Consider the following 26,584-nt stretch of genomic DNA (forward strand, 5'->3'; position numbering starts at 1 on the left):
CTCTCTTAAAATCTCTCTTTTTGGTAATGTGCCGTGAGAGATCATGATTCTGGCATCCTGAGACTAGAAGGCATGTGTACTACCCTGTTCACTGAACAACTTTAAAATGAAAATAACCAAATGTATAATGAATTTTTATAACCAAACAAAACTCAGCTGAGTATGAATGTTAATGCGTTTCACTCACAATTTCACTTAGTAAGGATTATTCACATTATCTCTAAATCACTTTCACTGAGAGCCCTACGTTGCCGTAACATCTTTGAACTTTTCCCATACTTTTATCATATATCAGTTCAAATGTTTAAGGCATCAAATATACTTTAGAACAACAGCTGTTAGCTCAGAGGAGGAATCTGACCCTACATGAAACTACTTTGGCATACTCTGATATTTGTCTGACATTTCCAGTCAGGCAGTACGTCTCCTGGTGAACCTGGAGGGTCAGCATAGTAAAGGCAGCAAGAAAATCCAGGGGATTCTTAAGTACATTGAAAACAAACAACTACAGAATTTCAGACTTTGCTTTTCATGCTAAATCTCTAATGTTGAGCTATCTAACCGTCTTGTTGTCTTTATCACCTACGAAAAAATTAGGAAAACAATGTCCTAAAGCAACCCTACCTCTTTCCTTAGTTAACTACGGTGCCATCATTACTGAATTGTTCAAACAACATCCTAACAGTCAACCTAGGCGACTGCATTAACAAGACTCTCAAGCTAAAATATACTCAACACAAAATGTGAAAAACAATCTCAGAAGTTGGAAACAGGTCAGCTTCTTTTGTGGCTTCTGCATTTCCAGATCGGTTGCCATTCAAAAGCAACTTTAAAAGGTCTCGTTACTAAGATGAGTGGCTATCAAGCTGAGCAGGACTTCCATGATTTAAACTATGTTACATCTAATCTATACAATTTAGTTCTTTTTTTAAATATTGTTTACAATGTCTAAACAAATTTTACACTCTGGTGGCTGAAACTTAAAACAAGTGGCAAGAAATTAGATACAGCACTTTACAATTTTTTAGCACAGTAAGATTCTGTTGAGAAATTATCGTTATCAGAAAAGCATTTTTTTCCTAGTAGCAACATGTACATTTTCTCTCTCCTTTTTTCTTTCCCTTGATGGTATGTCTATAAAAATGTTTATACAGAATCATCTCCACCTTCTCAAAGGGAAATTTTTGTTTGAAGAAATTTCCCTTTACCTTAGAAACACAGCTGCCTGACAACGGAGTGTTTTACACTGAATCCATCTCTTTGCCAGCTACCCCTTGCTCCCCACCATGTCCCTCCACCAGGCACGGCCCCCATCGCAGCTTGCGTTGGAAAACCTTCCTGCCCTGAACCACCCGCCCAGCCGACTGACTCCTTTGACCCACCCCCACTCAGGTACGCCCTGTTCTTTCTAAGGGAGGCTACATTTGACACTTCTTTGATTAAAAAAAAAGTAAGAGAGAAGCTGCACATTAACGTTGGGTGAGACAGACCACTTGATTCCTGCTGGCAGACAGCTCTGTGCCTGCTTTCTACCACACATGCTTTCTCGTATCATTCCCTTCCATTGCAGGGCTCTGGAGAATAGCTGGTGCCACAGAAAGAAAGAGACAAAGTCTCTGCAGTCAGGGTTTTGGCTCATTTAAAATAACTTTGAAACGTAGCCATATCCCTAAAAATCCATCTTTGATTTATTTTAAATGAGCTCAATTCTTCCTAAACCTATTTATAAACTCCTTCATCTTATGCACACTGAATATCTTGCTAACAACATTTTATTTTTAGAAGATTCCTTTGCCTGAAAATTTTGCAGACTTTACTCAACCAGTCTCCTGATAAATTCAAACTAAAAACATGATAATTAAATACAGAGAAGTATTTCAGCCTGTCATAATCTCTGACTGTCTGAAACATCAGAAGCTGTTATAAAGAAACTGATTTGTCTCCATCGCAAAAAGAAGAAAGATACCGAAAAGCTTGTCTGCATTAATTAATCTGTTGCAGGATAGTTTTTAGAGGAAGGCCCAACCAGCTAGGCAAATTTTAAGCATCCTCTATAAGGTTTGGTGTTTGAAGAGATGTTTTTCTCTCATTTCAGCTCTATCACTGGCTCAGATTCCAGTTCTCTTGTTTCTTTGGCCAAGGTGCTGTTTTCTCCAACGCACCACAGACGATTTGCCTCAGCTAACAGTTCCTGTGATGCACGTCAAATTGCCCCATGTACTAATATGTTTTATTCCCAAAGTGTAGAATTTACCGTTAGATTAAATGACAAACAGGAGAATACAAATAGAGGGTTCTCCAAACAAACTCCTTATTTTGCTGAGCAATAGTTTTATTAGACATCCCGTAAGTAACTTGAAGCTTGTCTGTGACTGCAAACTTCAAAGCTCCCTATTTCTTTCTCCACAAGATCCTCTGCCTTCTTTTGCAATAAACACATTCGGTCTGCACAGTCCTACTCAAAGTTACCTTTGTATTCAAGTTGGCAAAGAGGTCAGCTATGGTGTCCTCTCCGAATGCTGCTTTATCTGACAGGTCTGTGAGTCAGCAGCACCTCCCTTAAACGCTCACTTCCAGTACCACGTGCACGACTGCTACAGCACTTGGATCAAACGAATGACGTTCAGTGAACATGCCCTAGGCATGTCTAGTCCAAAACTAATAAAGCAGAGACAGGAGTTAAACTCTTAATGGATCTGATGCCTATCTCAGGGACATACTGACGTTTAATTTATGCCTCCAGCTGGAGTCACCTCCCAAAGTGGCACAGAGCAAAGCACAGCACTAGTTAAGCCAACAGGCTGCCGCTGTAATGGATGTGAGCACTGCGTTTTCACACCTACACCCTACCTACCACCTACGGAACCATGCCGGGTGGTCCGGGCACGTTCCCTGCACGCTGGTCAAACTCTTTACTTGCTGACACGTTCACATCTGGCAGAGACAAGATGAGGAAAACTGACTCAACTGTTATCTGTTGCCTGGGAGGTTTAGGATGATGAGCACCAGCGAACAGCGCTCTGCCCTAGGCCGAAACGCGACAGTGAACTCGTTTGTATGTTCTACTGCCAAACGACATTCAACAGAATGTAACAGCTATTGGATTGAAGGAATAAAGGAGTTGAATTAGCAGAAGCTCTTTCGGTCTGCGGCTGCTGCTGTCCCACACCTAGCCCTAGGCAGCCTCCGCCCTTCGGGAGGATTTTGTGCAGACACACTATGTGACATGGTTCCTGTCCAAAGGAATATATGGTCCAAACAGAACTGACTGTAGCAAAATGACGACTTAGACAGCTTTTACGTTTTATTGATAACCTACTGGAGAAAGAGAACGAGGAATCTGAGGATTTTCTCACTGTTTTCCCCATTTTACGTTCATGCCACACCCAACAGAGACTGGCCTGGGAGCTGCTCTTCATTACAGCAGATAGTAATATCCCTTTAAAGGATTATAAACCAACCATAGACTACTCTGTTTCCACCTGGACTTCAGGATAGCAGAAATACAAATAGGTTGTCAGACCTCAGCTGAGAACTTCTGGCCTCATACAAGGTTAGCTTCTTTCACCTTTGTGTCAGGGACAAAAGAGGTAGGTGAATGTGGACTAGAATTTCATTTTCTAATGGCAAGTTTATAGTCCTTCTTTTCTCCACTTCTCATATAATAAGAAAGAATATTTTAATTCTATCTAGAATTTGGAAGAAAATATTTAAAAGATATTTTTCTCATCCACAAATATTTCAAGGCTGTATTTCAGACAAGTAACATTTCACTATCTGAAATGCACCAGTAAAAGCTGAGCTTAGAGAACTATATTAGGGACCCAGGAATTATTCTGCACACATGAAGGAAAAAGATGCGTCAGTTCCACCAGGAACCATTCTGCAGATGACATAAAAGAATCTAACAGATAAAAAGCAATTAAAATTAAATTGGAAGGTTAAGAATTTTGGACAAATTTATTTCATTTCCACTTGATTCTCGTTGGAACTGCAAACATACTGAAGCCCCATCAGAAATGCTGCCCTGCCCTTGTGATCTCTCTCATGATTTCTGGGAAAATTCCAGTGTGTTCTGAAGTTCACAGTCTCATATACCAGGAAATAGACACAAAAATATGTCGATGTGAAAATTCCAGGTCAGTTCAGTGTGGCAGACTAGGAAAGTTCATCTGGCAAGGGTGGGAAGCACCTTCCAGGATGGTTTTATAAAATGAGTTATTATGACAGAGGCTGTATAACCAAGTGCAAAGCTCTTACGTTAACCAATTATTTTAATTGTCCTGAAAAAGTCTGTCCAGCTACGGTGGCAGCTACAAAATGCATGTGGGGCAGAGCCTGTCCCCATAAAGAAGCTTATACCTGTGTGTGAGAGCATTACGTTTATTAATAAAAATCAAAATAACCCCTACCTCTACTCCCAAAAAGCCCTTGTGCAGGTAAATCGCAAAGCTGCTAATAAAAGAAGCAATAAAGCTGAAAGATTGTGAAGAGGTACACTTAGGACAAAACGAACATTCATTTTAAGGAATAATTCTCCCTACATTTCAACAGACATGCCCCAAAAGGTGGCTACAACACAGAGCACTACCTCAGGACTGCACAGCACCACAGAAGAGTGATCTACTGAAAAGCCAGAATAACTGCTGCATAAAGTTAGAATTCAGAATACTTCGAATATAAACACTATAATTACATAGCAGCATAATTACAGTTAATTACCTGAAAGGTTAGGAGAGAACCTGTGCAAAATAAAGGAAACTCTTCCTTTAGTTAATGGAAGGTTTTGCTTATAGATTTGTCAGATCCAGGTAAAAGAAAATGTATTCCTCTTTTTAAAAAAATAACATGCCCTTTATGTGAATCTGTAGCGGAAAATTATGGGAGTTATTTAACTTACTGTAAAGGGGTAATAGATGGCTCTAATTCAGAATGAACTGACTAGAGAGTGACTTTTGCTGCTTGCAATGCCAGCTGTTTAGTCTAGGCAGCCTCCCATAAATCTGAACAAAGTCCGTGACGGTGCTGCAAAATGAAATGAAAAAGAAAGAGGACAAATGGCTTCACTTTCATTTCTAACAACTGACCTGGCCCCCGTGGAAAACGTGTGATATATCTCCAGCTGACAGCTACAGGAGCCTGAGAAGCAAGTAATATTCACCAGCACTCAACACAGTGGCACATGGACTATCTATTATCAGATACACATATTTATAAACATTGATGAGGTTACCCCACCTCTAAGTCTCCTCTTCTCCAAGCTAAAGAGGCCCAGCTCCCTCAGCCTTTCATCATAAGGGAGATGTTCTACCCCCTTCATCACCTTTGTGGCTCTGCGCTGGGCTCTTTCCCGCAGTTCCCCATACCTCTTGAACTGGGGGGCCCAGAACTGGACACAGTACCCCAGATGTGGCCTCACCAGGGCAGAGCAGAGGGGGAGGAGAACCTCCCTCGACCTGCTGGCCACACTCTTCTTAATGCACCCCAGGATGCCATTGGCCTTCTTGGCCACAAGGGCACATTGCTGGCTCATGGTCAACTTGCTGTCCACCAGGACTCCCAGGTTCTTCTCCGCAGAGCTGCTCTCCAGCACATCGACCCCCAGCCTGTACTGGTGTGTGGGGTTATTCCTTCTCAGATGCAGGACCCTACACTTGCCCCTGTTGAACTTCATCAGGTTCCTCTCTGCCCAACTCTCCAGCCTGTCCAGGTCTCACTGAATGGCAGCACAGCCCTCTGGCGTCTCAGCCACTCCTCCCAGTTTTCTACCGTCTGCAAACTTGCTGAGGGTGTGCTCTGTCCCTTCATCCAGGTCGTTACGTCAACTCTCAGTTGTTGATGGAAGTGATTTTTTTTTTTCTTTCTTTCTTCAGGTTAAAGCAAGGTCACTTAAATTACTAAGACTTTACAGAATAACCATGGAAATAGCTGGTTTAGTGACAAACTTACCTCCTCAAATCCTATTGAGAAACACTTATACAACATTCCCAGAAAATTCTTAAGGAATTCAGAAGGAAATAGTAGAACCTACAGTACAATGACTTCACTCATTTAGTATTTTCTTGTAAAATTTACATTTCTTAAATATGTCAAGTCAAATCAATTCACAGCTTTTTATTATCCTAAACTTCTTGCTGGGAAGTAACAGCTCTCATTACCAAATGTCATTATCAACAGTGAAAGTTACTAACCCGGTGTCTATCTACATAATTACATGTCTCTAAGTCAGACTTACCTTCCTTGTTTTCTTCACTAACCAAGATTTTCCCCTAGAACCCACCAATTCTCTTGCCCAATAGTATCAGTCTCGTAAGAACTATATCTGTGATGAATTAGGTGCAAATATACCCTTTTTTCCCCCCTAGACTCTGTACAGAGAAAAATAAAATTTTCAAGTGTCTGGTCGCACAGTGCAAAAATTATTGCTAGCAACATTTTGTTGGGTTTTTTTAAATAGCATTTTACCAATCTTGAAAAACAGCTTTTCTATTAATTCTAGAACTTCTTGGATCAAATCTGTTATGTTAGCTTTTAAAGAAAGCAAAAGAGTACCCATAACTCCCTGGCTAAAAACCCTCCTGTGTTCATTTCTTCTCTGATTAGAGAACAGAAAGAAAACGGTTATTACAACTGAGATGCATGATGTGTACTGTAGAGAGAACAATAAAATCCAGCAGCACAGAGAAGAGTCCAACATGCTGAGCTAGGGCACGGGGATGTTCAGACCTTTGCTTCTCTGTTACCACACCATTAATTCCCACACTGTCGCAGATATGAGTATGAATGCACTTCATGCATATTCCTCTCCTCATGGCAATATGAAGATGTTACAGAATGTTTCTGCTATCAGTATTCCCTGTCAGTAAAGGGCAGAATAGTCTTTGCAGATTTCCATAGCTAGAAATTATGTGTCCAAGTGTCCATGCTGATTCCATTAAATTTATGAGCCTTTGATAAACCCCAAAAGAACTGTCACACTATTGGAACAGACCGGGTTTTTTCCTATAGATTTTCTTCTGTGTTTTTCAATGGAGATCTCCAAGGAGAACCCGAACACTGGATGGTGAAGAGGTCTCAGTAGGCACCCCCTTGTCACAGGGCTGTGGGGTTCATTCGGCAGTATTCACTGGCCTACCACCAGCTGCGAGGAAATTTTGGTTCCATTAGGATGCTGGTGAAGCTCAGCTTATTTTCTGGTTTTTACCATTCTTCAGCCGAGATGCACACGCAAATGAGAAGAAACTTGGCTGAAGCTGACTCTGCAGTGGACAAAGGCAGTGCTGGCAGCTGGCATTGAAACATTCACATTATTCCAGCCTAAAAAGCAGTGTCCACTCTGAGATCACTTTTCTTATCACGCACAGTTATAATGACCAAGCTAGCAGAGGTGATGATTTATTTTTTTTTCAGGGTGTCAATACATGGAGACATTCAGGGAGACTGGAGAGTCCCCAGCTCCAGAACTTGCTCCAACTCCAGGATGAATTTCCTATGTGCAGCAGTACGCACACCATCTTTTTTAATAAAACACATGTCACTGTACTATGTTTGGTTGCTTTGGTATAGGACAGAGAAGATTTGAATCTTGTATTTGGACATGTGGATTTGCTCAATCCATATAAAACAGCACAATACAATAGGAGGCTACAAATATTTCCTAAAGCAAATATTAAAAGCAATGTGTTTTCTTAAAAATGAGGAAACTGGTATGAATGTTTACTGGATATTATCATAGCTCTGAAGAGGTGGGCCAGAGGGAAAAGGAAATGATGCACTGAATTGGAGAGGAGACACTGAAAACAAAATGTTCTGGCTGGGTATATTATATCACCACTTTCTGTGATTTAGCCACACAAACTATGACATATTATAACTTTATGTAAAACTTTAGCTCTGAGGATTCTAAGCTGGACCGAAACATAGTGCTAAATAACAATCAATAAATTACTTACTTGGTGTTCAGGCAGGACCCTCAGAGACAAATAATTCTGTTTATCTGTGTAACCCTTTTGACTGTGCTACCAGGTTGGTCACTAAAGATGAACCAAATGATGATTTACACAGAAGAGGGCATTTGGATCATTATGGACCTTTCTGTATTTTACATATTGTATATAATATTTATATATTACATATAATAAAAGGCAACAATTTTATATTATTTCTGGCTACAGAAATTCGATAAATTAATATTACTGCTTGCTGAGATGCTGACAATAAAATGCATAGGTTCTGTCTATTTATAGCTAATTTCTATACCTTTATACTACAGTGAAAAGGTTATAATGTCCACAGTAGGGCTGAATGAGGATTACACACAAGCCTGACCTCCAGTTTGAAATCCTAAGGAATCAAGAAAAATTCAGTAAGGGAGTCTTCAGGAAGTTACTGGATCATGCTTGTGTCCCAGGCCATGAACAAACATCCTGTTTCTAGTCAAGGGTAATGGCCTGTAGCACTCCCCCAGCTTCCACCGTTTTCTGAGAGCAACCACCTTTAAACAACTTAGGCAGTAGATCAGTTCACGTAAGCCCTAATTTGTTTCAAGCAACACAAATTAGGGTAGTTTAAACAGCTAAAATTGGTGATCTGAGGTAGCCTGGCTGATCTTCCTTGAGGCAAACAGGCAATGATCCAACATTGGAGCACTGGCAACAGAACAGTAAGGGTGGTAATCTCTGGCTGGTGGGAGGTGGTAAAAAGCTGTAGGTGGTAACCTCTTCCCTGGTACAGATGGATGCAGACAAGGATGCCTGTCCACTGCTGTAATACGCTCCTTTGTAACAAGTGTTAAAGCACCGGTTTTCTGCAACACAGTTGTACATTCTGAAGCATGTTCAGGGTCTTGGATACAAAGGAAACTGCATCCAAATAGCTTTGTTTCTATTGTTACAAAAGTTAAAAAGAAAAGAAAAGATGTTTTTAAACTGCAAAGTGGATTTATATATAGCGAAAAGAAAGAAGTCCTTCTGGAAGGACTTTCAACTACTTTTTAGCAGGGCCTGCTGTAATAGGACAAGGAGTTATGGTTTTAAGCTGAAAGAGGGTAGATTTAGACTAGATTCAAGGATGACTTTTTTTTTACAATGAGGGTGGTGAAACACTGGCACAGGCTGCCCAGAGGAGTGGCAGAAGCCCCATCCCCGGAAACATTCAAGGTCAGGCTGGACAGGGCTCTGAGCAGCCTGATCCAGCTCAAGGTGTCCCTGCTCCCTGCAGGGGGTTGGACTAGATGGCCTCTAAAGGTCCTTTCCAACCCAAACTGTTCTACGGTTCTATACTGTTTTATACAACATCTCCCATTTTGTGTCTAACTCTTTACATATGAATAGCAGTCCCACTTTCTTTCCCAGATACTGGATAAAACATGCCAACCAAAGTCAGAAGCACGAGTTACAGCGTTACATGCACCACCTATGCAGAATATGGAAAAGCAGCTTTTGACAAACTAGAGTAGTTAAGAGGACAATGCAGAGCTGAATTCCTAGGCAGAAATCCAATTCTGCACAGAAAGGTAATCTCCTTGGTTGTGCACTTGGGCTTCCTTCTCTCCAGATACTGTTGTCTCATCGCACTTGCAGACAACCGTATTTACAAGATTCTAATCTGCAGCGGCACCCAGCTGTTGCTGTGCCCTGTGGAGTGCCCCCGCCCAGGGTATTACAAGATCAAGCCCACGGTTCAGCCTCCTCCCCTTCTGCTGCATGCCTGAATGCAGCTCCTTGGGCAAGAGTGGCGAAAGGATGACCATTAGGTTTTTACTCACACAGCTGTTCTCATAAATGATCGCATGGTAATTCTGATTACGCATCTTCTGATGCCTTTATTTGCCACAGGAGGGCTGGAAAAATCTCTCATTCCAACATTGTTCTAGTGCTTTTTGTAGGCTTGCCATATTCAGCAAGGGCAGCTGTTCACCAAGCAGCAAAACCAGCTATCTGGCTGTTCAGCTGGGCCACTGATCTCTCTTCTGGGCTTGTGAATGTATGAAACTGCAATTTCTGGACTGAGAACCATTCCTTTCCCCCATATTGCATTCATGAGACTTTTTGGCTCTGCTGTGTCCCTTCTCGAGCATTAAAGAGGAATGTGCTTCCAGCTGTCCTCTGAGAGTCTCACGAGGTTTTCCCAGCCACTTCTACGAAGTCTCACATTGTTGCCCAAATACAATTGGTCTGTAATTATTTGGAGAATTTTTAACTTCTGAGCCTACATACTTTGTGCTAGTCAAATGAACACAGAGATTACAAAATCAGCTTTCCAGGCACTTTCAAAAATACTTTTTTCTTATGCTAATAGAAAAATAAGGGAAGATTCGAGTGGGTTATGTTGATATTTTTCACAGAATAATATTGAACAAATTAAAATGTAATTTTTTCTACAATCACTGCTTTTGGGTGAGAAACATTTTGCTTAAGTCTTTAAACGTGTCCTGCCTCTGTTTTGATTTTCACATTTGGAGTTTTTGGGAGCACTTGCCTGAGCAGTTCTGTGATCTCATTTCTTTCTTACTCCTTACGCTGACTTATCCAATCTCTCCAAGAATCTTTTTAGCTGGCTAAGCCAACAGCAAACTAATCCAGTAGAAAGAAAAGTGAATTTTCACATGTTGGCTGAGTGAACTAAATCAGATGAGGTCAAGAGTCACAGCTTTACTGCTCAGGAACAGAGGAGTGGGACCCTGGAGTGCTCTGTTCCCCCTCCGCAGATGCACAACTCCTAGGACCAGGCCTGGGCCTTGCCTTGGGAGCAGGGGGTTCCACCCTCACCGATATGCACACATCTCAGTAAAATCTTTATGAGTTTTATTTCCCTGCAGAGCAAACCATGACAGTGCACATCCTGGCACCCACCCTGGCATCACAGCACACTACAACAGGCAGCACAGCATCGTAGCCCAGCAAACCTCACACAAAGATCCTCACCAGCTCATTAGTGCCAACACCACCTAGTACCTCTAGGAGCAATAACTTCTAATTCTGAATGCCTCCACTCTCGGCGATATATACCTTCTCTTGTTGGTTCTTGGTACATCCAGTCTTGCATCTCTTTTAAAAATTAGCTCCAATGTGCCATCTGAACATATAAGATTATCTTAAGGGCATACAAAATTAATTTACAGGGACACGTACCTGAAGACCTCAGAAGTGAGGCTTAAGGACATGAAAAGGACATGAGCCAAGCTCATGAAAAATCCTGCTAAATCAATATGGTTCTCAGGGGAACAAAAGCTTGTTCCCCTAATCTTCTTGGATGGTTGGTAGCATTTGCTACAATGGGGCTCCTATTCTGAATAGGCCTCTGAATACACTTAGAATGCAAATAATAATTTTCAGATTTATGCCATTCAGGGAAATTACTCTGCTGTACTAATGTGTACATTACATGTATTATTTATGTAAGAGTCCAAAAAGACTTGTTAAATGAACATCTTAAAATACAAGTAGAATGTAGATAGGCTCAACCTAATCATTTACACTTAGAAAGAGCGACATGGCATAAGTACATCAGTTTCTCTTTTACATTGATTGCCATGTTTTAAATTAAAATAATCTCTTTTCATATTCCTTTCTTCCTAAACCACTGTGAAACAACTGTACAAGGCTATTGGATCTAATCAGTGATGCTGCTCCTGGCTTTTTACCAGGTATCTAACATGTTCTACTCCTTGGTGGGTCAGTGACTATTTCTGTACAAGAAAAACAAACAGATGGAATCACTCAGCAGCATTGATGACTACAGAATTTGGACATCAGACACAAGCTTTCTTTCTCATGTAATGAAGTCTCAAAAACAATGCGTTTTTTCAAAGCCAAAATCTTTTATAAGCCTGTTATTGCCTGCCACCATATCAATTAAACTAAGTAGCTATCACCACTATCAGAATTTTTCTAATACACATTAAGATTAATTTTACCCTCATGTTATCTGAGATGTTCCCAAAGGTGACTAGTTTGTAACACTGAAGTGGCAGAGGGCAATGCAGAGCCTACAGAGAGGTTAACCTTGACTTTGGAGAGGCTACTGTGTACGTCAGAGAGGGAATCAGATAATACTTTACCCACAAAGCATACCCCACTGCTTACTTCCCAAAAAATATTACTAATCACTTATATGCAAAGTATCCAGGTTCAGAGATGGTCAAGCATACAGTGCTTTAAGTGATGGCACCTCATGAGATAGCCTTTCTCAAGGGTCTGCGCGCTAACTCAGAGGCTGATTTACTGAGATTTGAAAGCTACTGTCACTTGTCTACCCGTCCTTTTTCTTCTAAGCTATGACCAGACTACTTGGAAAATCAGCTTACTTATTAGGGAGCCAAATTCGACAATCAAATTCAACCTTTCTCACAGAGGGGACAAGCCTCCTATGAACTTCTCACGTGAATCTTGCAGGAAAGCACCCACGGACTGAGGTCCACTAACTAGCCAGCTGATCGCCATCTCCTTTTCACTAAAGCAGTTGTAGTAATATGGTTTATACCATATATGTATTATATGTATGTGGCATATATATATATACATGCACCATATGTGCATATATAGTACAGTTCACTCTCACTTCCTGGGCATGAAAGAAATAGGAACTCTAAAGCTGACAACAGTTTAGCAGTCAGAAGCCATGTCACTGATCAGCAAGCAAAGCTGTCCAGTGGACTCACGTTTCTAGCGTGCTAAGCACTACAACAGCAGAGAAAACTCTTGAGGTAAAAGTCCACAAACTGGTCAGCACTCATGAACGGTACTAAGTACTCTCAGCTCCCACTGATTTCAAAAGAAATTTTTCAGGCCTTTTGTTACCCTTGCTGTTGCGTGATCAACTCTGAACAACTTCCTTTTCACCATCTGGCAACCGAGCTCTTGCTTCTTTTGTTTGTGCTTTCCAGGCTGTCAGATTTAATATATCTGTTGTTTACTCATCCCATCCTCACTCACCTTTAAGTTTATTGAAGATTTTTCTGTTCTAATCTCAGCAAACATCACAATCAAAATCTCTACATTTCTGCTCCTGGAAGATGAGACCTCATTTAACAAAACAGACACTCCTTTTGGAAAGATTTCATACTTCCAACTTATAAACCCCACAAATGTATAGTAAAATTTAATATTGTCCATGCTTGTTGAATTTTCTCCACTAAAGCAGATGCAGTTTGCTTTGCAAACTTGGATCTTGGCTTGGATCAAAGCAAACTTGGCTTCAGCACACTTGCACTATATGCTGCCCTGTCAGTGACAGAACACAAGGCTGTTTCATTACCCATCCACCAGCAAATCTAATAACATGTGAAGAATTTCAACAGCTCATTCATGGTTTAGTTAATTTATGATAAATTTCTCCCCAATGAGCTATCACAAGCAGAGATCAAAGAAACTCCAGAAAATTATTTCTCGTCACATATTCATACATTAGTGAAGCTGGAAGGAGTCTAGAGAGAATGAGCAAGGGCAGCTGACAAATTAAGGCAGTTTGCACTTCGGACATGGAGAACAGTTATAATATAAACCCCCATCCCGAGTAGGAAAACAATGTCATGGGGAAAAATTTTTGCTCAAAGTATAGTTTTTATCATCAGGAACATGTTGTTCACAAAAAGGCTTTGACTGACTGGGAGACAGAAACTCTCCAAAACCATCATGGCCAGCATAAGTGTCCCTGGGTTGTTCTGCCCCCGCAGAACCCTTCGTTTGTCTGCCCTTTGCTTTCAGTTTGTTCTGCTGACAACGCCTACTTAGTGCAAGTTATTGGGAGTCACTTTTTGCATCTTCAGTCCCAAACTTTCAAATAATACTTGCGGTTCATACATTTATTCATTTTCCCATTTGTTTTGCAATAGGTTTTAGCAGTCTATAATTAAGACATATTAACTGAAAAAATCGTATGTGCTTTCATGTGTCCCAGAAAACAAATACATAACTGTACTACAATTCACTTTGGAACACAGTGATTTTGATCATCAATTTTGATGTATTAAAATACGGAAAGCACCTTCATTCTTCACAGTTTGGTTCATGTAATTCTGCAACTGATAAACAACAAACATGTAAATAAAAAAAATAATCCAACACAAAGTGAATGTCAAAATTTCCTTCAATCTGACATACTGTTGTCAAAGCTCAAACACCTAGGGCTACAGGAACAGACATAACAGTGAAACCAAAGATACTCTAAAAGTCTGGTCAGAGAGAAATCAATACTGAATCATCCACACAAAATAATTATCCAGGAAATTAGTGGTTTACTTATGCCCTGAAGAATGAGGCTTTGTACTTCTCATATACTTTTATCCCCTAGTTTAAACGTGGCTTTTCTCCCTCCTTCCAGATGCCTTCAGTGAGAAGTTTTCAGACTACCTATAAAACTGGCCAAAACTATACGCAGCACAAAGCCTGATCACAGAGTTTTCAGGAATAATCATCTTACCAGTTCTTGCTTTACCTTAACCAAGGCTTCAAGTGAGTAAACAGCACCTAAAACGTCCTGGCTCAGAAGGAAGGAGGAAAGGAGAACAGATTTCAGAAGAGCGAGTTGAAAGGATTAAAGGCTAGCAAGAAACACAGAAATCTAAGAAAACAAATAGCCCAGTCCTATAAGGTGCCGAGTACTTGCAACACCCATTAAAATGAAAGCTAGTTGACAAACATAAATAATTTCCTGAAATCATGTCTAAAGGATCAGTCTCTGCCTTTCTGTGATGGATACACACAGGAAAGGGTCCATCATTTTAGTCACTGTTTGCTCAACAACCTTTTTATCTGTGCAGACATCCTTTTTAAAAAGAAAACCCAAAAACCAACCAAAAAAAGCCCATGTGTGTCTCTTGCTTTTGGTGCTTGCCCTTCTATGGGTATCTGATCTTTTATTATTTCTTTTTTCATACACTTAACACAAACAAATTGACTGAAGAAAGATGATCCAGAAATTATGTCTATGAACCAACCACATCCTCCAGCTTTATTCAGATCAGTCTTACTGAGGTGAATTGGGGAAGATTCCAGCAGACCGAGAGGATTCTTCCAGTCCTAGCATCTCCCATGCCTTCCTCCTCCTCTGCCCCTGTGAAGCCAGCCTGTCCCTTTCCTCCAGAGATCCAAACCGTTACGGTGCTGAGGAGCACAAGCTAGCAAGGGCTATTCAAAGCACAGTGCTCACCACTTGTCTTTACTGGAGGCTCAAGATATCACAGTGTTAAATGACATCTTTTCTCCTCCTAGGTTGAAAGGTGTCAATTATTGGGTTTTAAGTGGGGCACGCATTCATTTGTGTCTCCAGAACAATGTTTACATTAACGAATGCATTTTTCAAGTAGGCAGTGCCTCTTAAACAGTAAAACCATCTATACAGATATGGACACCAGGTCATAGCAAAAAGCAAGCTACAGATACTCAGGAAAGAGCAAGACGGAGCTTCTTAAATGAGAGATCCTGACTCACAGGAAGATTCCATTCCTCCAGGTAATTACAGATTCCTTTGCTACATATGCTGAATAGACCACCTCTTCAGCTCAAATCAGCAGGCATCATTGCTTATACTGTGAGAAAGATTCAGAAAGAAACTAGCTTGATCACCCTGTAGGTAGACAAGGATTTTCAAGGTTATCCAAACTACTGCAGCTGTTCTGATAGCACGCCCTTCACCTGCAATAAGAACCATGCTCTGGGCCTGTAGAAAGTGTTCAGCAATGCATGGATGCACAGCGAAGATTCAGAAACATTCATAGACATTTTAGGTGTACGGACTCTGAATATCAAACACTTGAACATTCCAATACAAATGCCCAAAGTAATATGTCATTCCTATTAAATACTATAATAACGAGGGAAATGTCATATATACTTGTATCAAGTACATACTTGCACTGTAGTATTTATACATAGCCTCTAACAATTATGAATAGATTTTTAAATATATATTTGTATGTTTCTGTGTGTGTATGCACTTTACACAATACTATGCGAGATAATTATACAAATTACATCGCTATAATAGATAATTATGAACCAAATTATACTCTTAACATATCACTAGGTACTACTTTACTGCCCTCTAATACATATTTACTGCTACCAGTTTCCAGATTTTTGGACTCAGAACAGCTTCAAAACCTACAATTTTTTAAGTCACCAGGAAACAAACCAAGTATTTCTTTCTCTCCCCATCCCAAAGTTGCAATTTTACACCCAAACCCCAAATACTGCCAGAGGCCCAGAAACAAAATTCTCACTGTCACTGTAGTAGCAGGCTAAAATGGCAGGACTGCATGCCCTTGCAGTGCTGTCAAGAGGCAGCTTTCTCTCACTTGAAATTGAGATTCGAGGCTTTGAATGGGACACAATCAGCTGCCTAGCTATCTAACTTACAGGACCTTAGCATCATGACTTTTAAAACACATCTTTGATCATTTTGTACATTTTGTCTCTATGATTGGAATCACAGCATGCAAAGGCATCTGGCCTTATAGGTAAAAGGGATAAAATTCCTAATAAAAGTTGTATACGCCGTTAATCTTGTTAATGACCTTTTGCACTGTACGATGCATGCAGTATTAAATATTCCACAAAATAATGTCTGGCACAACAGTTTTCACAGGACTCCTGGAAACGCCTGCAGAGCTCAGGAACAGCTTTACCAATTTTGATGATCACTCACCCCAAACTTATGCCAACAAATCTTTGAAGGACACCATTGAGTAACCACTTTATTAAAAGAGGGAGTTGTACTAGAGTACTAGACAAAAGTACTCAAGAAATTTTTGTAGACTATGACTAAAGCAATAGCAGTTGTTATAATCTGGACTCGGTTCTTCTATACAAGGAAAACCTTAACAAAAATTGTATGATAGCAACAATTAAAACTCTAACACTGGTTCAGTGTGCAGAATCTACTTTCAAATATGTCCACAGTAAATTTTATTTCCTCTTAAAGGGTTTAATTTAAAAAAAAAATCAAATGTTTGATAAGAAGTCTCATTTCTAGACATAACTGCACAGAGAACTTTTGTAAAGTGTGCACTGCAGAGGTTTTAGAAGAAATAACTACAGGCATCCACTGCAAAAGATGAGTTTGGAGAAATTCAGGATACACTTAAAATCATCAAAGCCTTTTGATACTATACAAGTGAAACCATCAAACTCTTGCTTAGATGAACACACTTAGTGATTGTCAAAGCAAACAGTTCCTATATGCAGGAAAAACAGGATTTCCCCTCAGCTATTTTGGTTTAACTACAGATTTCAGACAAAACCAGTATAAATAAAACAACTCTATTAAAAAAAAGAGAAAAAAACCCAACAAAAAACGCCACCAAAAAAAGCTAACAAAAACTGCAAAAGAAACAAAGGACACAATGGAAAAAACCAGGACCATATCTGGAGGCAAGAGAAAAGGAAACAGAAGAAAGGGGAGAGGGTGATTAAAGCAAAATATAGCTCCCAAGAACATACCCTTAAAATTTTCCCAATATTTCCTCTCAAACACAGACTTCTTGGAACGACGAAAATTTTAAGGGATCAGGTACCAAGTCACCACTCTTAGACTGAGACCTTGGAATGTTTAGTCCTATTCCTACAACTGAACAAAGGCCACGTTGGTAGACTGGGATTTAACTACACTCAAGCTGGGCAGATTCCCCCGCTTAACAAACGAGCTGCCTGGTGCTGGAGAGCCGGCACATCTCTTGGTAACTGGTAGCACAGTCCTAAGGCTAAACCTTATCCAAATTCCACACCCCCCCTCCCCTTTTTTTCCCCCCTCCTTTCCATTGCAACACTGACCTCTTCGTCTCCCACTGCCTTTCTCCAAACTCCCTGACAGGATTTCTGAGTATCAGGATGGTGCCAAGCATTAACACTGACACGGGGAGTCTGCGGCAGAGCTAGCACCAAACCCTACCATTCACCAACCTCCCCCTGCAGACCAGGCTGTGCAGACAAATACTGTGCCAACCACCACTCAGCTCTGCCTTCTAGGAAATACAGCTCTTACGCAGCAGCCTGGCCTGGAGGGGTGTCCCACGGCCCAGGAAGCGAGGTTCGCTCAGTAATGCCTTCCTGTGCTAATACTCTAAAGATGCTAATGGTGATCTTCTCATTCTTGCAAGTTCCCCATTATTTTTTTTCTCCTGAGCTTCAAACACACATTCTTGCTGCATGTATTTCATTTCTTCTCGTCCTACAGAACGCTGTGATCCAGAAGTTAGGCTGAATTTCTGACATCGCAAGTTGGCACCACACAAGGGATTTCACTGCAGGATCACACAGCAAAAAAAGTAGTGCCATAGGAAGAAAATGAACTCCCACTTCCAGCACAGTTATCCTAAAATACAACTCCAAAAATGTCTTATCTTTTGCAAGACTGACTTTTTTTTCTTAAAAAAAAATTTACACCTGTCATGGTAGTGTCAGTGTATGTGAAATGGTTCCATGGGATATGCACACAAGTAGTTGTCCTTAGAAATAAAATTGAATAAAACAATGCTCTGAATCACAATGTTACAAGCAAGAACACGTACAGCTTTGAATCCTTTGATCTGTATTTCCTGTTTAGCTCTTGTCCACCTCTTCCAGGGTAAGAGCTCACTTGACTTTTTACTAGAGCTGAACAGGAAAATATTTTCATATCCCAAGGACATTTTCCAGACCAATCTAAATAAAACACCAAAACTTCGACAGCAACAAAATTGCAAATCAAAGCTCCAAACATTTCAACATAAATCAGAATTGATCAGTATATTTAGGCTGATTTCAACATTTTTTTAATTATTAAAAATTAACAAGTATTTCCAGACAAGTAGTAACTTTGAACAGCAGCAAATATTAACACTGATAACTTGGATGTAAAGAGGGTAAAAAGTTTTCAACTGAAATATTTTCCAAAACCCATTGTTTTTCACAGGTTGTCTCTGTCTTAAAAAAAAAACAACAAACAAACAAAAACAAAACAAAACAAAAAACCCCCCACAAATCAGCCAAAATCTCAGTTAAAAGTAACGCTGGGTAGCTCTACATCAAACCTACGAGTGGCTGTACGGGGTGAAAGCCAAGGTCCATCTAGTTTAACCACCCGCAATAGCGGCCAAAAGCAGATGCACTCAGCAGGGGAGGTTTGCATATACATATAGCACTTCCCCCATCTGCTCTCCCCATCCTCAACCCTTTCCAGCTCACGGATCTCCTGAGTAAGTGGTGGTGTCTGTGTGCTTAGTAATCCTCACTGGGTTTCTCTCACGTATCACTCCCAGTTTCCAGCTAACCTTATATAAATGCTTAACACCCACCATCACACCCAGACAGAAATGACACAGACTAACTGTATGTCTCAAGGAGAACCATTTCATCATCTTCAGCTACCAAAATACTTGTCATTAGAATAATCCTTACATCTTGTGCTGGGAGGGACATACAAGTGATCCCCCCTCTATTTTCTCCCTGCCATTCATGATTTTACGGACCTCTATACCGTATCACTCTTAGTTGTCTGCTCTCCTGGCTGAAGAAGCCCAATCTACTTGGCTTCACATTTGTCATTATTCATTTGCCCCTTCCTCTATCTGATAACATCATATGAACAAATATATTTTACCCAGGCAGTTAGTGACTATTTCTTCTTTCTGCTTTTGCTGTCAAGAAAAAGCAATTGAAGCTCCAAATCAGGCATCTGAGCACCTCAGCAGAACCAACACATATATTTGAAAGGAAGCATTTTCAGAGAGGGCGAAAGTATTTTTTCCAACATTGACCTGATTGTAAATCTCACCTGAAACTATGAAAGTTTTGGTTAGATGGAGGAGAGAATTATTTGTTAACACTAATTTATAGTAACAATCTGAGATCTAGATCATGTGCTAGTTCAAAGCATTCCTGGAAAGACATACTGTAATGATTTTGAAATATTTTTGTTTGTAAAATTCAGATTAAGTCAGATTAAACCATTGAGATACTAATTTCAATTTAGCAATTATGCATTGCATAAGTAGGACTTAAATGTTCGTATTTAGAAGTATTTTACTTTAGATGAGGAAACTAGGAGGCCAGCGTATGTTACCCCATAAATAATGCAAGCTGTTCAATAGTTGTGTGACTGGTGCCTCCTTCTGCACCCTTTTCCAGAAGGAGAGAGGGATTTGGATGCATTTTTCTGCACAGGGCATCAGCCCAGAACCCACCAGTTGAGTTCTAAACCAAGAGGCACTGCTGGTTTCTTTGTGCGCTGGTTTCCCTATTCTTTGTAACAACAGTCTCACAGGCTTGTTGATTATTGCACTTAAACTTTTATTTTTAATAGAGAACTAACTAGTATTTTTAAATTACGGGACAGTGATGGATAGAAAAGAGGAAAAAGTCATTTACCTAACTTAATCAGACAACAAAAGAGACATCAAGCTTTTGAGAATCAGCATTCCTTCATGAAGTTTTCACTCGATATAAAAAGACAAAAGGAACAGTTAACAGTCTGGGGGGTGGGTGTTACTTCTTTGCCTTCTGTTCTAACCATTACTCAATACTTGATTCTAAATAAAGGACATGTGAAAAAATAAGTTTTGAAGTTTCACACAGTAATGAAGGTGTTTACAGGGAAGAGAAAGATTAAAAGAGTAAGGCACAAGAATCAAAACGAGGTGATTCTCTGGAAAATTCTGAGGCAACCCAGTGTTCAAAATCAATGACAGAAACACAAATTTAGCAACAAGAAGAATAAAAATACATACCCTAATACACGAGGAAATAAAACAATAAATTAGAAAAGCAGAAGGGTAACATACTAGATTTTTGTCTCTTAAAGGACAGGTCACACTGTATTTTTTTTCTCTCTCTTTTGAAACCATTAAACATAAGTGCATTATTTGATTCATAGGTGACTGAAGAGATAAGTCTCTGAACAGCTGAGGCACACAACAAGCAGAAACCAAAAAATGGTATTTAACCTGTTTCATCATCTTTTCCAAGGTTTTGTAGCAAGACGTTTGTTTTGATGTTCTCATTTTATTCTCCAGATCCCCAAATACTCCCATTTAAGGCACTCTGAGGAACTGAAACTGTTTGTGTCTGTCTCTACCACCTGCCCAAATGCATTAAAGAGAGGAAATTTCAAATAAACAGCAGCAAGAGATCCATAAGTAGATAATTTAAGAGGAACTGACAAGGGTCTTTTATGAATTATTTTGATATAAGCAGCTTCTGAGAGTAGGTTGCATTCCTTTATGTCTTAGGCCATGAAGCAAACAAATTGTACTAAACAATGATCTATACTGAATACTCTGAATAGATTTTACAGTTCTTGTATGCACCATGAATTCAAAGCTGGGTATTTTTTTCAAATTACTTCTCCTTTGGAAAGCACTAATTTTTTTTTTTTTAAAAAAAAAAAAAAGAGGGAGAAATATCATCTAGGTCTAAGCTCCTTACTAACATGTTAATAACTTTAAAATCATGGTTATGCTATTAGTGAACAAGACATTACCTACAGAAATTAATTCTGAATAGAAGTAACCAGAAAATGCTGTGGCTACGGATCTCTGCTGACAGTTCTAACGTTGTAGTTGCCAAACACATCTGCAAACAAATTTCACCCCCTCCTCAAATAGCCCAGGTAAATAAAGAACACAGACCTGGGAGGTCCAGGGAGGGCAGAATAGAACAACCTTCCCTTTGTTAAACCGCAGGATGAGTTTTTAGGGATTATCCCAGACCACTGTGTCTTCCACAGTGCTTCAAAGCATGATAGCAGTGGTAATAATGAGTTCAGGAAAGATCAGCTGTATTTAGACACCAGAAAAAAGAAAGAGCTTGCCCAATGTTAATCATGATTTAGAAAAGAATTAGAAATCTGACTTTTGTTAGACATTGGATGGGTCTGATTTTCAAAGAAAAAAAAGAGTCTTCTGCACTTTAATGGTGAAGAATCTCAGCCAGAATCATCCCCAGTAACCCAGGAGCTAGTTTTTGCACAGGAAGTGCTATGCCCACCTTCCACTGACAGTATCATGGCCTCCCTGATGAAAACAGGGTGCCTGCTCCAATGAACTCTTACATCAGCCTCTTTCTAAACACATCTTTATCCCAGTTCCAGGGGCCACTAACGCCAGCCACCAGTAGCGTTACCTGGATGATTTGAAAGCCCCGAAACACACAGTCAGTCTGAATGGCACGCTTCACGAAGCTTTCATCAGAGGGGTAACAATGGCCTCTCCTCTCCCTTTAGGGCTCTTTGGGTGCAAACCACACTCCTGGTGAGTTTGCTGACTTACCTTTGGCATGCATGCGTGTAAGACAGGAGAAACACGAAATGACTGCTCAGAAAACCGTGATACTTTTCAGACAGTGCATCTGATGTTGAGATTAATCATTTAAACTTGAACAAAAAGGGAAGCTTTTCCCAAAAAGTCTCTTTCTAAACAGACCTCATCATTTTTAATTTCATTTTTGTAGATTTTTCACACTCGCTTGCTATTTTTCCATTCATTCTTTTGTGAGTGATACCTGCTTTACATTTGGCAAGGTGAGCAAGTTAGGGGGAGTGAAGATACAAAGGAACTGCACGAGAATACAAAAAATGTAAGCACAATGATAATATACCAAGGAATCTACAGACCTTAGTTTTGACTGCCTTTTCTTGCATGGAACTCTGGAGTAGGCAAAAAGTCCTAGATTTCCAAAAAAACAACCATTCCATCTTTTAGAGTTCTCACCTAGGAACTACATGAGACAGAACTTTTAACTGTTAGTCAATGGCATCCAAAAGCCTTGATCTGACAGAAGCAATAAAAATCATCTTATATGCAAGTACCTTAACTACTAATCTCCACAAAACAGAGAATGCACTACACCCTGCTTCAAGATACCGCTGTAAATCAGGAATAGAAAAGCAAACAAATGCTAGCCTAATGTTTACAATCTATTCCCATCATCTTTTTGATTAGATACATTTTTAAATAGCAGGAGTCCAGTCCTGATTTTGTGTCAGCTATTGTACAAGAAACTTTGTCCAAAGAGATATAAAATTCTTAGGTAAACACGGAGCAATTGAAACATACAATTTATTTACATTTTACACAGTATTGCTTAAATTTTGCAGGATTTTCAGATTTAGGAGTCCTTTATCATGCACATTCTACCATTTCTTTGTGTCAGTTGCAGCAAATGGCTTTCCCTAGAAAGCAGAGTCTGGAGGTTATGACAGGCACTGCTAAACAAAATAAAAGGGGCTAGCGAAGAAGATTTTCCACATCCAATAGGAACACCAACGACTATGCAGGAATAGCTCTAAGGCAAGCGTTTGTCAAACTGAGACACCTGAACACTTTCATGTCATTAGCTCTTCTTTTAAGTGATAAAATTCTGGCTATTGGAAATGAGGAGATCTGTGATATATTCCACTTTCCATGGCCCAAACAAAAATCATTAAAACGTCGCTGCCTTTGCTCAATTTCACAACAGAATTCTCTAATTCTGGGGACCACAATAATTGTGTCATTTGTTTCTTAAATGTGTTGGATACTGGTCACACTAAAACAACATCACAATACCGAAGCACTCTTTTGGAGACATTTCCATGTACAAAAAGCAGTGAAAGCCATCCAAAAGATACAGGTGATTTGTTAATGCTCAGGCAAACCCATCCATGAACATGAAGGGACACTGCAGTAAGGGTCAGGAGGCAATCAGAAAAAAATACGTAGTGTCCAGGTAGTGGGGCATGTATGCATGCTTACAGGTATCATTTTCAAGTATCCTTAACATACTCGCAGCCGAAAGTTCAGCTTCTGTTCAGGTTTACTTAATCAATTTTTCAAATGACTACGGATGAGGTGAGTGCCATTGAAACATTCTCTTGAACACTCCTCAACGAGACCGTGTTGAGAAACTCTTCCTGCAGAGTTCCATGACAAGAAGAAGGATGCTGAACACTATTTTTCTTAGTCAGAAAAGCTACTTTCCTTAATTAGGAATGCCAATTTTAATCAAATTTTTTATGCTGTACTGCAAGATTAATTTAAAATGTATAACCTACCAAATATTAAAATTTTGCTCTTAACATTATGTAGTCCTGCCGTACTTTGTCATGATTCCCAACATCTTTCGGCAAAATTTTTGGTATGAAGCAGATATTTTGTAGTTGTATTTTTTTGCCAAATCAGATGTGATATAGAAAAATATATTTAGATTCTGGATCCCTCCCAAAAAAAGCATATGATATTTCACGGTTTCAAACCCTGGCCAGCGTCCAGACCTTTGCAGTAAGTTTTCATTTACAAGTCTTAAAGCATTACTATTACATCTGTAAATTTCAGAAGAGACTCCAAAAATTCCATAGTTAAGAAAACCATATGCCTTCTCATCTTTTGGGGTGACTCAATCCAAGTCAGTCCCCTGGGTTAACCTGCTTCTACAGGTAAACACAAGACTTAGTACAAATAATTTAAGTTTGGTCCATATGGAATTATCATTATTAGTAGTATTTGCAAGACCTCTTTTTGCAGAATCAGCTATTTCTTCATATTTACCAGCTTTCTTGTTATTCTTAGTTTGGATGTCGCATTATTAGAAGCAGGATGGGCATCACCTAAAGCAAAAGCATTAATAATGCAAATAATAATTAAATGCTAATAGTGAGAAACAATAACTGAACTCTTATCTTGCACATCCCAACATGCATTGCACTCAGATGGCAACTAGATTACTACCAGGTATACAGGGTTGTCTTGGGGGGGGATTGGGGTTTTTTGTTGTTTTGGGGTTTTTTTTAAACTTTTTTAAAATCCCGATTTAAAAAGAGTTTAATTTTGTTCAACTGGTAATGACTCTTTTGGTTTTACTTTTCAGTAAGAAAACACGATTATCTCAGGCCAAATCTAAAAGTGTTTTAGTTTGTCTGCCAAAACTAACTCCAAAATGTTTTACAAGGAACTTTGCTGTATTACAGTTAAGAGGTATTTACAAACCCAGCCTTCAGTTACAGTCTTTCCCGCACCTCACAGAAACAGCACTGACAAAAAGTTAGGAAAGGTAAAGGGCTGAATCTCCTCTGGGGTACCAAGAAGTCACAAGAGCATTTCTTGCTCGTGATTCCCATGCTGCTCTGCATGAAGGTAATTTATGATAGCACGTGGATCAGTGTGGCCGTGTTCACTGCTTGTTCTGAAAGGATTCATGTTAGAGTAGGATCTTCATAGAAAAACGAAATTAAGTCAGCAACTCACTCACCTGGGTAAGGGCCAATTTTCCAAAGAGAAACTCTTTGGAGTTTCAGAAAGATCTTGGCACTCTTAGCTGCAGCAAGCACAGAAAAACTTTAGCAGTTTTATTCTGTTGGTTTTGTAAACCGACCAATGAAACTGCAGTTCCCTCCGGTCATGCCGTCGAGTCACTGGTACGACACTTTTAGCAAGAGTCTGTTGTAGACACCAAGCTCTTCAGCCTCTCCTGCCTTCTCCATGTCATTACATGGATTAATGGATTGAAGTATTCTTTGTCTAATAACACAACAGATTCTATTGGAACTTTTAACAGCCATGAAGATGTTCAAATTGTATTTTTAATTCGCTCACTCAGACTTACTGGCAAGGCAAAAGCTCACCCATTAAAGCACCGCAGCACTTCCACAGTCACCGTATAAAGAAAACAGCTATTTATTAGGCTTGTTTTCTGTAGTATGTACAAACAATATGGAGAGTGACAAAGTGCCTTTGCCTTGCACAAACACTGACAGCATGAAAAGAAAATGAAAACAAGGCATAAAACAAAGAAAGGATGTACACAATGGAACAGGCACAACTTACTACTTCTTGTTTTTCTTGTTGTGCTAAAAACAGAGCACAATACTTGTCTTTGTGTAGAGACTATTCACCAAAGCCTGAATAAACCGGAGGTTAAGAATATCAACATCATTAAAACTCTTTCCAATTTTCGGTTATCTAGATTCACTTTCTCCTAATATTACTTTCCACAGAAACTCTCCCAGCAAAAAAATCCAACAGAAATGTTCTTAAGCAGACATTGTAAGAGAGAAATGATCAGACTCAGTCCTAGCTAGCTATCACACTTAAAAAAGCCATTAAACCAAAATGAGACACCGAAGCTAAGGATTTTGACAACCAAACTTTCACTAACTTTGAGGCTTTTTTAAATTCCAGCTCTTGTAAAAGGCTGAACAACTTTCTACAATAACGATTCCTAGCTACGAAACCTAACATTGCCTGGAGCTACTTGGAATGTACACTAATCAGCAACAAACAGGAAACAGTGCGCATCCAGTGCGGTCCAGTTTGGGTGTTTTCTTGCCAGAATTGCCATTCACTTAACGAAATTAAATACACTGTTTGTATCACACCTTATCATTACACTAAAATAAAATCTTGAATAAAGTTTGTAACAAAACTGACATGTGGCAAAAATACAGTCTGATCTAAAAGCAGCATGCTTTCACAGTACGGTTCTTTGTCCTGTGCACTGTAAGATGATACTACTGCATATACATAAATACGGGGGTTTCCTGTCACTAAATGCGCTTGCAGGATAAAGGCTTGGCTGTAAACGGACCAGAAGTACCTCATAAATTACCAAAACCTTATCAAGACAATGTCATAGAA

At 39.6% G+C, this 26,584-nt stretch overlaps 1 protein-coding gene across 1 annotated transcript in view; it reads left to right on the forward strand.

Annotated features, from left to right (window-relative positions):
• The first annotated feature begins 1,286 nt into the window (after window positions 1-1,286).
• LIPC (lipase C, hepatic type) overlaps window positions 1,287-26,584 on the forward strand; it is a 42,846-nt gene continuing 17,548 nt past the window's right edge. The window contains exon 1 of the mRNA XM_086471345.1: window positions 1,287-1,392. Within this exon, the coding sequence (XP_086327471.1) occupies window positions 1,287-1,392 (106 nt within the window). The remainder of the gene's footprint in view (window positions 1,393-26,584) is intronic.

This window comes from Leptosomus discolor, chromosome 11 (assembly GCF_034619465.1).
Source record: "Leptosomus discolor isolate bLepDis1 chromosome 11, bLepDis1.hap2, whole genome shotgun sequence".
Taxonomy (NCBI): domain Eukaryota; kingdom Metazoa; phylum Chordata; class Aves; order Leptosomiformes; family Leptosomidae; genus Leptosomus; species Leptosomus discolor.